The sequence below is a fragment of the Carya illinoinensis genome, chromosome 2, assembly GCF_018687715.1.
Source record: "Carya illinoinensis cultivar Pawnee chromosome 2, C.illinoinensisPawnee_v1, whole genome shotgun sequence".
NCBI classification, from domain to species: Eukaryota; Viridiplantae; Streptophyta; class Magnoliopsida; order Fagales; family Juglandaceae; genus Carya; species Carya illinoinensis.
In genome coordinates, this window is record NC_056753.1 from 7053301 (window position 1) to 7065896 (window position 12596).

General features: G+C 32.4%; 1 protein-coding gene across 2 annotated transcripts; it reads left to right on the top strand.

The window, feature by feature from the left end:
• The first annotated feature begins 9411 nt into the window (after window positions 1-9411).
• On the top strand, window positions 9412-12362 carry LOC122299383 (F-box/kelch-repeat protein At3g61590-like). 2 transcript variants are annotated; one of them, XM_043109644.1, is made up of 2 exons: window positions 9412-9806; window positions 9971-12362. In XM_043109644.1, the coding sequence occupies exon 2, from the start codon at window positions 10924-10926 to the stop codon at window positions 12139-12141; it is 1218 nt and encodes a 405-aa protein (XP_042965578.1). In that variant the 5' UTR covers window positions 9412-9806; window positions 9971-10923; the 3' UTR covers window positions 12142-12362. The 2 variants fall into 2 exon arrangements, with proteins under 2 accessions (XP_042965578.1, XP_042965572.1); XM_043109638.1 differs by having other exon boundaries at window positions 9413-9806; window positions 10910-12362.
• The last annotated feature ends 234 nt before the right edge of the window (window positions 12363-12596 follow it).

Here is a 12596-nt window from a genome sequence, read left to right on the forward strand (position 1 = left end):
GGTTCTGTGCACGATCGATCATTCCCAGCTAGTTGATTGATTTCGCTGTATCATTCAGCCGTCGTGTGTTCGGGATTTCAGAGTCTCAGACCCAAAATTCTATCTTTGACAAGGTTATGCTAAAAATTATTCGGAATTTTCTGAGTTTTTTTTTTTTAATAAGATTATAACTGGACGATTAACATGATAATAATAATAAATAATTATAAGACTTGATGATCATTTACATGCCCGTATCTTTTTCACTTCAAATGGATAAGAACTCTTGAGGGATCAAGCGAGAAAGTGGTAATTACCAAATCCAGTCCCTATATTTTTGTAGTCATTTTCATTATTGAACAAATTTGATACCTTACAACTGATTTTTGAACAAATTTCAAAAATCATTTTCATTTTCATTTTCATTTTCATTTTCATCACTTTGAACAAATTTCAAAGTGATTACACGATTTTTGCGCACTTTACAACTGTATAACATTACTCTTTGTTCTAAATGTTCCTAAGTGTACCATGGTAAAGAAGTACTATATATGTGTCATGCCACAACTGAATAAATGTTCTTCAGTGTAGCTAGATTGAGAGTTTCTTATATGTGTCACGCCAAATGTTTCTTATACTCTGCTGATAGTAAATTGAAAGAAAAACATGTTGTACAAATTGAATGGAAAACAAGTTGTAAATTTTTTGTACTCTGCTGCTAGTTATAAACACAAAACACAAGCTATTGTTACTTGTATTACTATTAGCTGAGTACTCTACGAAACAAATACTTATCAGAACTTGAAAGTGATACATCATACAAGCCTATTCATGCACATATACAACAAAATTGTGGCCATACATGTCTATTATTTTTGGCATATTTTGCAATACATGTCACAAAACCGTCGAAACATAATCCACAAAACTTTCGTGATAGAAGAAATTAAGAAACTTGGAGTATACATGATGAGAAACTTGGAGTATACATGATGAGGACATCTCTTATTATTATTTTGGATATTTTACTTATGTTTTATTTATTTTATTTGGGTTTGTGTTAATGGGCTTGGGCTTTTAGCCTATAGACTTTCTAGGGTTTATTTAGGGTGTGTTATTTTACTATAAAAATGCTTGTAATGAAACATTGATGCAGTTTTTTGGAGATTAAAGAGCGCTTGTTACAATTGCCATTCTTCCCAACCCTGCTTTTCCTTGCCTTCTTCTTCTTCTCCTCTTATTTTTCTGGCTTCTTTTCTTCTCCGTTCTATTATTATTCCGTTTCCTTTTCTTGTTCCACATTCAGAATGCTCTTAATTAGAAACATAAGTGTACAACCATTCATAATAGAAGCTCTTAATTGGAAAAGAATACAAATAAACTCCAAGAGATGCTCTTTAATTGGACTTGGAGTTGTGTTGTACAAAATTCCAATTCCAGAAAACCAATTCCACAATTCCACAATTCTACAATTCACAACAACATTCCGATCTAATTCCACAATAGCAGTACACATCTAATTCCACAAAATTAGCCCATTACCAAAAATAAAATACTGCCCAATCACGAAACTATCATAACTAAACCACATCTGGTCACATAGTTGTTGTCCGACCACAACAATCCTCCTCTTAAAGCAACCATCATTGCTTGCTTGCAACCATTTCTAAGACTAGATTTAAAAGTTTGTATAGAAACAGGAGATACATAGTACAATTTGAAACACGAGAATCCATCTAGTTGGTCATGTTTCTCAGTTAATGAGTGGTTTAGAAAAGATGTTCATTGGAACTCACAAATGAGAAGGGTTGGAATTAATTGATGAAGTTTTAATAAATACTGCTTATAATAAGGTGAACTTTTGTGAGAGCATTGCACATTACTACCAAATCTTAGCAAGGGCTATGAGGCTAGACCAATTTGACCCATTATGATGCTAAAATATTAGTCAAATGCTCAAATCTATATTGAATTTAGTTATTTTTCAACACTTCCTGCTAACCAAAGTTGACTTGGAAGTAGGGTTGGAAAGTTCTTGGGCAAAGCCATCAACATTACTTTTTGTTTTCAAGTTCACCACAATAGTTTTAGAAATGCTTGTGTAGAGCATCATAAGGGATTAGTACTTACTTCCTGCTCTTCCCCTGAATAATGGGCTAATGGTTGCATGAAAGAATTAAAGGCACGCGGTGCGTTGATAGTTGGCATCTGCTAGAAAGAATGATATCTTCATGGAGTTTGTCTTTGGTTGAAGGACCAAATTTCCCTCGAAAGATTACACTACAGAGGAACTGTAGTTATGGCAAGCATATGAAAAACATGAAATTTACTTCAAGCCACAACCACAAACCAAAAATCATTGTCCCAAGACGAGGAGGGACTCTAGGGCAAAAAATCGAGAAAGTCTGCTGAGATGTAGATTCACTCTATTGATGTTGATTCTGATGTAAGGAAGATAAGAGAGTTAGCAACTGAGTGGTGTAACCGCGTGCGACAAACACCCAAAGTCAAGATAAAATGCCCAAAATAGAAATGAAGCAAAGAAAAAGGAAAGAAAAGCACACACGCACTGGACTCCGATAAAAATATTGGGATAATGAGAGAAATCCTTCAACAAGGTTTTGGACACTGGATGAAACGAAATTGGTGAAGACGAGAGGGAGAGTAGGACGGACACCTAAGAAGAGAAACACTTGAAAAATTATCTTATTTCATCTCATTATTACATATTTTTCAATTTTCTATATAAAATACAATAAATAATTTAACTTTTTCAAATCTTAAAATAATAATAATAATATTAAAAAATAATCAATTTTTATTTTTCATCTAAAATTATATTATCTATCTTTGAATCCAATTTGATTGACCTTTGAAAGCCTGGTTGGGAAACAAAGTTTCGAGGGAAAGAGGGAGGTCATTTTTGACTGGCCTTTGGATAATGAGTTAATCCAATGTCAATGCACTAACGAGGGTTAACTTATTAAATAGAAATGTATGTAAAATTAATCAACCTGTTACCCCATAACTTGAGCTATTTATGTTAAAGTATCGCTGTTGTTGCGTGGGAGACACCTTTTGCACCATTTACATTTTGATGGCCACATTTAATGCTCATGTACCTTGTTGGGGGTTTCGTGTGTGCAACACCTTATTTTGGTCGTCCTTATTAATGTCAAAGACTCAAGAGCTCTCGGACATTTAAGTATAACAACCGCTATAATTATAAAAAGATATTAAAAAAATAAATTCAAATATTAACGTAATTTTTGTATATTTAATTTTATGAATTCTTTTTGTGAATAAAATATTTCTATTTAAATATTGAGTAACTCTAACCCATCACATTGTAATTAATATCTTAGGTTCTGCTTGGTAAGTGGGATGAAAATTTTGAGTTTAAGATGAAATATATTTTAATATTTATTATTATTTTAATATTTGAAAAAATTAAGAAAAAGTTGAATTAGTTATTATATTTTGTATAGAAATTTGGAAAAGTTATAATGATGAGATGAAAATTTTTAGTTTGAGATGAAAATTTTTTGTTACCTAACCGAACCTTGTCTTGAAGTTTACGTTTTACAAACAACGAGGGAGGATTGAGTTTGCTGTCGCTCTTACCAAATCTTGAGCATGATGTAATGACTTTGCATGTCATCTTGCCTTGACAGTGGTTCAACTTCTTTTATTTGCCATGCTGCCAATTGTTTGATAGCATTCCTATATTCTTACGAGTTTTGTTATGTACAGATAAAATTATATATTAATCCGTATATCAATATTGATTAGTTAATATTTAAAATTTAAATTAGTACTATTTTTAATAAAATTTATTTTTTTAATCAATTATATTAAATTAATATATATATTAATATACAGTTATACTTACAACTAAATTTTTCCTATCCTTATTTATCATTCACCAACAAATTTCTTTTTAAATTGGGCATAGGAATCTACGAGTCTTTGCAGCCCACAACTATACATTGTCACGTGTCTAAGAAAATACAATTAACATAATCCCAATAAAATACAAGAAAAATAGAAAAAGTAGTAGTTGGCAGTCATGATGATGAAAGTGCCCTTACCTAATCTTCAATTTGTATTCTTTTATTTATTTATTTTTTTTATTAGCTATGTTTATTCTGTTGTATCTTTCTATTTTTTTTTTTTGTCATATTTATTGCTGTATTTGTTTTTCTGTCATTTTTAAATTATTGTCTAATTTGAAAACATACAAAAACTGGGAGACATATTTGGTAATTTTCTTTAGTATTTAGTCAAAACTGTAAAACCTTACATATGTTAGTGTATAATAGTAAATATTGAAAAAAAAAATGGACAAGTTATTCTTATCTCATATTCCAGTAAAATCAATTTAACCCCATTAAAAAAAAAGTTTACTATATACAATTACTTTTGTATATTTTTTATATATTTTATTGATATAATTACTTAAAGTAATTATTTTATATTAAAAAAAGTGACTTAACTAATTATATTAATAAAATATGTAAAAAAATATATAAAAATGACTGTTAGAAAAAAAAAATTGTGACCCCTCTATTCTTTTTAAATTATATGATGATTTGATTAGGGCTGACCTCTGTTTCACACTCTTTATGTTGGAAGAGATCGTCCGGAAGCTGTGTTAGAAAGGAATGTAATTATGGCTTTGCTAGATACAGTCGGTAAACGTAGTCGGCGTGCAGTCGGATGTACGAAATGAATAAAAAAAATTATAAAAAAATTATTTTATATTTAGGAGGACCTACATGAATAAAAAAAGTTATAAAAATATTTTTTTTTCATGTAGGTCTCGTATTAATTCACTTTTTTCTCCAATACTGCACGCCGACTGCATTTCTCGATTGTAAAAAGTATTTCTCATGTAATTAACACACGCCACATTAGACCTCTATTGGTTACCATATGAAAAAGGAATCTCTTTTAGTTTTATTTAGAGAAAGGGTTTGAAGAAAAATATTTGTTTATTTATTCAATCAAATCAATAGAATGTGGTGCATTATTTTTTAAAACGAAAATACTTTATCTCCCGAAAAAGTATCCGATTGTGTCCCGATAAAATTTTTTTACTTAATAATTAAGAAAATATTTTTAAATAATGTTGTGAACTTTTTATTTTTTTTAAAAAAATATTAAAAGTGATTAAAAAAAACAGATTGCACTCATCGGGAGATTCTCTCGATAGTTATAGTGCCACTCCTTTGAAAGACTCCACAAATTGCAGCCACCAATTGCCACTGAACTTTGGCACCTTTTGTTGACATGTGACAAATCATGACATTCAAAAAATAAAAAATATAAAAATATAAAAATCTATCAAGAATTCTATTTTTTAATCATTCATACATACTACTTTGACATTTTATAATAATGATAAATTCATAATAAATAGTTCTCCCTTATCTACCATTTCTCTCATAAGATAAAGATGATTTTTTTTTTTAATAGATATTTTTGGGTTTGACATATTTTTTCAACTAGGAACACTCATTTCCCTCACCACTTTCATGACCCATAAAAAGTGGTAATAATTCCACTCTGAATTTTGAAGCATGTGTTGTCCTTGTCCCTTTTCCTTAATCACTAGCTCCACTAAGTCCCTGCTACAGACTCCACCTTTTTCGTATCATGCATTAGGTACTGAACTGAAGGCTAGACCCAACTGAAAAGGAAGGAGGAAGGGTCATTTCAACTGACCCAGTTACTCCTCCAAATTAACTCCAACTAGACAGATAATCATGTTGACATTTAAGCTCAAGGAAAAGGAAAAAACACTTGCATGCCTCTTTCTCAAGGAACAATTTACAATGATAGAGACCAAGCAGCTTAGAGGAGGGAGATAGAACAAGATTAGACTGGAATCAAAGTGTAACTGGGTATAATTATTATAGTGAATTGCAGTCTGCAGCATGTATGTATGGCTTGATTAATTATCATTGCAACATCACTCTCAATTCCTGCTTACCCATTTCTCTTTAGTTCCAGGTCTTTATGTTTCAAATGTACCTGGCGGGTTTTCCTTGACAGATTCTATACATATGTAGACAAATTACAGACATATTTATATAATGGTTTTGGGGAAAGGAGGTCAATAAACAATTTGAAGTGAGCCATAACTTGATGAGCAGGAGGTGGCTTTGTCTGGAAAGAGGAGAGTTTATGGTGGTGGTGTAGCCACTTCAAACACCTTTATCCCCTCTTTATTTATTTATTTTTAATATTTTTCAGATATATTTTTTAGACAAATGCATGCTCAGGTCAATTTCCACATGCCTGCAGAAGATTTCTTTTTTCTTTTTACTTGGGGTCAGAAACAGATGATCCTTCTGCTGGTGAGCTCCACATAGTACTACTTAGCAATAAATTAGAAGATTATTTATAGATAAAACCAATTTTGTTCTATAATGTGTTGTTGTGCTTGTTTTTTGAGAGATGACCCTCGGGATCGATACATATTATAATGCCATGTTCTTTCCTACACTTGTTTTATTATCTTTCAATGGCTTCTTTCTTCTCTGCAGAGAAAAGAGGGAAAATTCAGATAGAAGACAGAGCAAACCTCTTCTAGTGTTACCTGCTAAAATCAGCACATTAGGGTGTTTTGTTCACTTGACCTTATTGCATAATAATGGATACATTAAGCAGGCAGACAACCTAATTAAAACATCGTTATAAGGTTTGTGATATTAGGTTGATCAGCAAATTTTTATTCCAAGAGATTGACTTTATTTGAATATTAAGAATATCTCAGATAATTTGTATGTAAGAGAATTTTTTTCTCTTGGGTTGAAGGCCTAGAAGATGAAGCTCAAATACTAGGAGCCTAGCCCCTCAGCTCATTAAGGGCCCCAACCTTAAAGATGAGGTCGACCCATGACCATAATCACGCAGAAAATCTCAAAATGCAAGGAAAAATAGGACACATCATCCCGACACTCCCCTACGACACCTAGACTTAGAGAACATATGCAGGTAGATAGGCGGGAAACACAGAAAGTCCTTAATCTTCTGACAAGCAAGCGGGAAGGAGCCTGATAGAGTGCACCTGCAAGATAAAAGAGATGAGAAGCCATGCCATATTAATTGTGCCACCCTAAGAGCCGCACTACATTAAAGGATTCTGCCCAAATGAATAGTTGAGGGGACATGTATCCCTGACATAGGGTATAGGCGGTCCACCCCTAAAACCTTATATAAAAGCTGATTTCTAGGTAATAAGAACTATTTCTGATTCTTCAACTCTCTTGCATGAACTACTAAGGAGATATTAACTTAAGTATCGGAGACTCTTTGGCCTCCATCATAGCCCCCATCTCTTTGTGTTTCTTTTACATATACAGGTGAAAGATCGAAGACTCGAGTTGTTGGAACCCAGCTCAAAGGCATACAAAATACACAATTAACATTGTGAATAGTTTATAAATATTAGTGAAGTGTTATGAAAATATCTAAAAACAATTGTATTCCTAATATACCATGATTCTATATAGTTAAATACTTTTTAAATGTTCATATCTCCATCACTTTGAATAATATAATTTAGACAAAAACTCTAGTAAATCATAATTTAATCAGACAATGGCTCCAATCATTAGAAATTTTGTCAATAGTTCTTCAATTCTGTTTGTGTTTGTTTTTTAGCTTTTGTGCCCATTTTTGTATTCTTTATTTGTATTTCTTGTTTCTAAGTTTCTGTTGAGTAGATTATGCAAAGATCTGATGGGGAAACGAACCAAAGTCACTGTATAAGAGAAAGTGATAAGACACTTTGAGCCAATATGGCCATGCAAAATGTTAGAACTACCAAATTACCATGGAGTTGGGAACCTGAAAAGATATGCAATTGGGTTTTAGTTAGGTAAAGCAGGCCCATTGCCACAGTATCCAAAGCAAAATGGGAGAAGAAAAAGAGCGTACACATGTGGGCAGCATGATTGGTAAGAGTAGCAGATCCCTTGATTTGGGATATTTAGATTTTTTTTTTTTTTTTTTTATTGAGAATGACTATAATCACAAAAAGATTATATAAAAATAATTACACAAATTGACGTGATTTTATATGATTTATTAGATCTAATTTATAATTAAAATAATTTTATAATCTAATAAATTACATAAAATCACATATTTTTATGTAATTTATTTATAATTAAAGTATTTTTCTTTTTGATTAGTCAAAGTGAACTGGCAATCAAAAGCATGGATTCCTCTCTTATTTTCATGACTTTGTATTCTTCTACACCATGTACCGTGACGATTATATCTACAAGTTTTCCCTTTTTTTTTTTTTTTTTTAAATTTGTATAAAGAGAGAACTCCTCTGTTTAGGTTAAAATCCACGATCTCACCCTCCCATTTATTTCTACATCTCAATCAAAAATAAAATAAAATAAAATTATGAAGAGGAAGAGAGTTGGAGGAATAGGGCCACAATGTGTAATGAAAAAGGCAATAATTGCAACATAAATGGGGAGTGGGCACTAGTAGAGAAAAATAAATCTAATTTTTTTAAAAGAAAACTCAAGGTGTTTGAATTTTATGTTCAAAATTTAAGATTTTTAGTAGGAGAAATAGATGCACATAAATTAGATTTTACAATATTTATGACAATTATAAATTTAAATATAATATAAGTACTCTAGCCTCAAATTTACAATAATTATTAAATGCTCAAATTTATGTGCTCTCCCTCTATAACTTTTATATATATTTTATATAAATCTTTCTATAACTAAAAAAGTAGACACAATTTTATATATTTTATAGAAAATGCTAGTTGAATCGATAAAAATGACCGATTGAATTTTTTATTTTTTAATTCTTAATTAAAGAAGTGATTATTAGTGAATTGATATTTTTTATTTTTTAAAAAATATGTAAAGATATATAAAAAATGATGGAAAGAAAAGGAAAAAAAAAAATACAACAAAGTGTATTGCATTGGTTGGTCAATTCTTCGGTTAAATATCGGTCTCAGTAGCCGTCCTCATATTTTAAGTTATACAATATTTTTTGTATACTATTTAAAGAGATATTTTAGTTATAAAAAAAATTCATAGAAGTAAAATTATAAATTGATATAATTTGATATGATATGTTAGATTGTAAATTTATTTTTATTATTTATTGTGTTATATGTGAGAATTTAAATTTATTTTTATTATATATTTTTCGTGACTTCTCTTATATTTTTATTTTAATATTAATAAAAAATTTATATTCAATTACTTTTATATATTTCTTATGTATTTTATTAATAAGATTGATTTTATTATATTTTTTAATATAAAATAATTATTTTATTTAATTATATATGGAGGGCTTAATAAATACCTAAATTGAGTATAAATACCTAAGAATCGTATTTCCCGAAAAAATGAAAGCCACGCAAGTCCTATAAAAAAAACCGCCCTTCCCCAACTTCACTCTCTGCCTGTCGTTTTTTGTTATATCAAAAAAGAAGAAAATAGGCTAAAGAAACAAAACACGGACATACACACACTCTCCCCCAAAACTCCCTTTCTTTCTTTCTGGGTGTTGCTGTGGCATGTTTACCGGCTAAATCTAGAGCATCCCATTTTCCTTTTCTCCTACCATTTGAAGGGAAATCTCCTACATAACCAGTCGCCTTTCCTACATGTTCTTTAATGCTTTGTGGAAATAGCGGGTTGCTCTGTATCAGATATTAAGAAGTTTTATTTCCTTGATTCATTTTTCACGGGAGTTGAATCTGGAGACTTTGGCCAAATCTAGCAAGACCCTTATAGTCAGTGACAGTCGAGGAGGTTTCAAACGAGGTATTTTCATGATGGGTTTTATTCTGGAATTGTTTTTACTCTTTTCGTGTTCTTGAAATTGTTTTGCGTGTTTTCACTGATCTATCTTTTTTATGGGTGTCATTGGTTAAGCTGTTGATGCTATTGCTTTTCAGTTACGTGGGGTTTTAATTTTTGACTGGCAGGTCTCCGTGGTCCAATCGTTGTCTTCCGAACATTTATTTAATAAATATAAATCACAAATCTCTCTTAGGGTATGATGTTAAGAGTACTGTAAAAGCTGGTTTCTGAGGAAAAACTACTTGTTCTCGGGCTAGCTGACGCAGTGTGGTTAAAAAATTTTCTTAAAAATCTTCCCTTTCATATCAATTTGTTGCTTGGTATTTAAATGCTTTTGTTTTTATTCTTTGTTGTTGTTGCGAGAAATAGGCGATTTTCTTTCTTTTTTTTTTTTTTTGGTTCCTATATTTACTAAAATGTGGTTTTTAGCTAACAAATGCATGGTCTGCTAATTTTCTTCTACGTGATACTTTTCCTCCGAGTATGTGTACGATCTCACCGGAGGCTGCTTAATTGTTTCAATTTGTTTATTATTTATTTAGCTATCTTTTCCGGCTAGCAGTAATCTCTAATATATATGTGAAAAATATGTTATGTGGTTTTGAATTCTTTCCAAATTGTAAGATTTGAGACGCAGGGTTTTCTTCTCCAGTTCTTTTTATCTGTTTAACTTGGCTTGTTATTGAGGATGCTTACAGTTTTCTCTTCATATAGAAAGGTGTGGAGATAGTTTAAGTTTGTTAACAGCGTGGAGGCGGGTGGAAATTATCTTTACATAAGGGGAATCCATATTTCACTTGTTTTAGACATAAATTGCTTGTCCGGGGCATATGATAAGCTGTTCAGTTATAAGTTTTTATATTTCTGATGTGGTAATAATTTTTCTAGTTGAAGGAAATAATATCTTTCGATTGGTAAAGTTGCTTTAAATCATCTTTCAAGGATTTAATCTGAGGCTAATTCTTCTTATATGAATCAGCCGTTGACGATTTCCTAACATTGTTGATGATCCTCTCACTGGGAGACCTAATAGCATAATTTTACTTCAATTTTCTTGGGCACAGGTTTTGTTTAGGTCATGGCGGGAGAATCATCATGGACTAACCATTGCCTTGATGAAACACCAAGAGAGATTGGAGAGTTTGATTCATTCTCAGAGCTTGATGATGAAAGCAGTAAAGAAATTACTGCAGTTTCTCTTGAGTTGATCCTGCCTGATGACCTGCTGGAGCGGATCCTAGCCTATCTCCCAATTGCTAGCATTTTCAGAGCCGGTTGTGTGTGTAAAAGATGGCATGAAATTGTTAGTTCAAATAGGTTTTTATGGAATTTTTCGCATGTCCTATCACAAAAACCATGGTATTTTATGTTTACCAACTCTGGCGAGCCAATTGGTTATGCATATGATCCCATCCTTCGGAAGTGGTATGGCATTGAACTACCAGAGATCAAGGCACCCGATTGGTCCATTGCTTCATCATGCGGATTGGTTGGCTTCATGGATAATGAAAGCAGAAGCGAGCTATATATCTGCAACCCAATTACCAAGCTCTGCAAGAAGCTTGAAGAGCCCCCTGGCTTGAAATTTTCTGATTACAGTGCCCTTGCAGTCTCAGTGAACAGGATATCACCTGGATATCTCATCACAGTTGTGAAATCTAAGCAAGTCCCTGGGAATTTTTTCCAATGGGATATCTCAATTCATATTTATGATTCAGAAACAATTATGTGGACAACCTCTTTGACAGAGGTTTTAACGGGATGGAGAGGTGGCGATGAAAGTGTGATCTGCAATGGAATTTTGTACTTCTTGATTTATTCAACAGGGAGTGGTGTACCAGAAAGTCGTCATGGCTTAGTTGCATATAGTCTTTCTAGCCGTACTTCCCATGGTTTGTTGAATAGGAGTTTTATTCCAGTGCCTTGCCCTCTTACATGTGGCCGACTAATGAACCTCAAGGGGAAGCTGGTGATGGTGGGAGGAATTGGTAAACAAGATCGAGCGGACATAATTAAGGGGATTGGCATCTGGCTTCTAAATGGGAAGGAGTGGCGGGAGATTGCGCGAATGCCACATAAGTTCTTTCAGGGATTTGGGGAGTTTGATGATGTTTTTGCAAGCAGTGGTACAGATGATCTCATATATATCCAGAGCTATGGAGCTCCAGCACTTCTTATCTTTGATATGAACCAGAAGCAATGGAAATGGTCACAGAAGTGCCCTGTGACAAAGAGGTTCCCACTTCAGCTCTTTACTGGTTTTTGCTTTGAGCCCAGGCTTGAAATTGCTCCCTAATTTGTTTCCATTCAGATTAATGTGGTGGTATTGATGAATGTCTCTCAGATTCCCGTGGGTTTATTTTGTTTTTATTTACCTTCATATTCAATCATTACGAAATTTGCATTTCCAAAGGTTTATACAAAATGTAAATGCAGAAATCTGCTCATTCATGATTACGGGAATTTCATTTTTTGCATTCAGAAATACCACAAGAGAACAATACATGTTTGAGACTCCCTTCTTATGATATTGGTCTTTGTTCTTATCTATCCACAGAAACCATAGCTGCCATTTTGTACTTCAAGGTTCCCTAAATTTCTGCTTGATGCTTTTACCCTTCATTCAGTTGCATATCTAAGTTCAAGTGTCTTTTTCATACCTCATGGGGCACTTCTGATATTTCCAGGGCCGAGGGATCTTTTCCCATCCTCTTAAGGAGAATCTGGGGAGTGGCGTATCTCTTGTTTCTT

Bases quoted from the DNA above. Each gene is read 5' to 3' on its own strand.
- LOC122299383 (XM_043109644.1), top strand. From the start codon at position 10,924: ATGGCGGGAGAATCATCATGGACTAACCATTGCCTTGATGAAACACCA.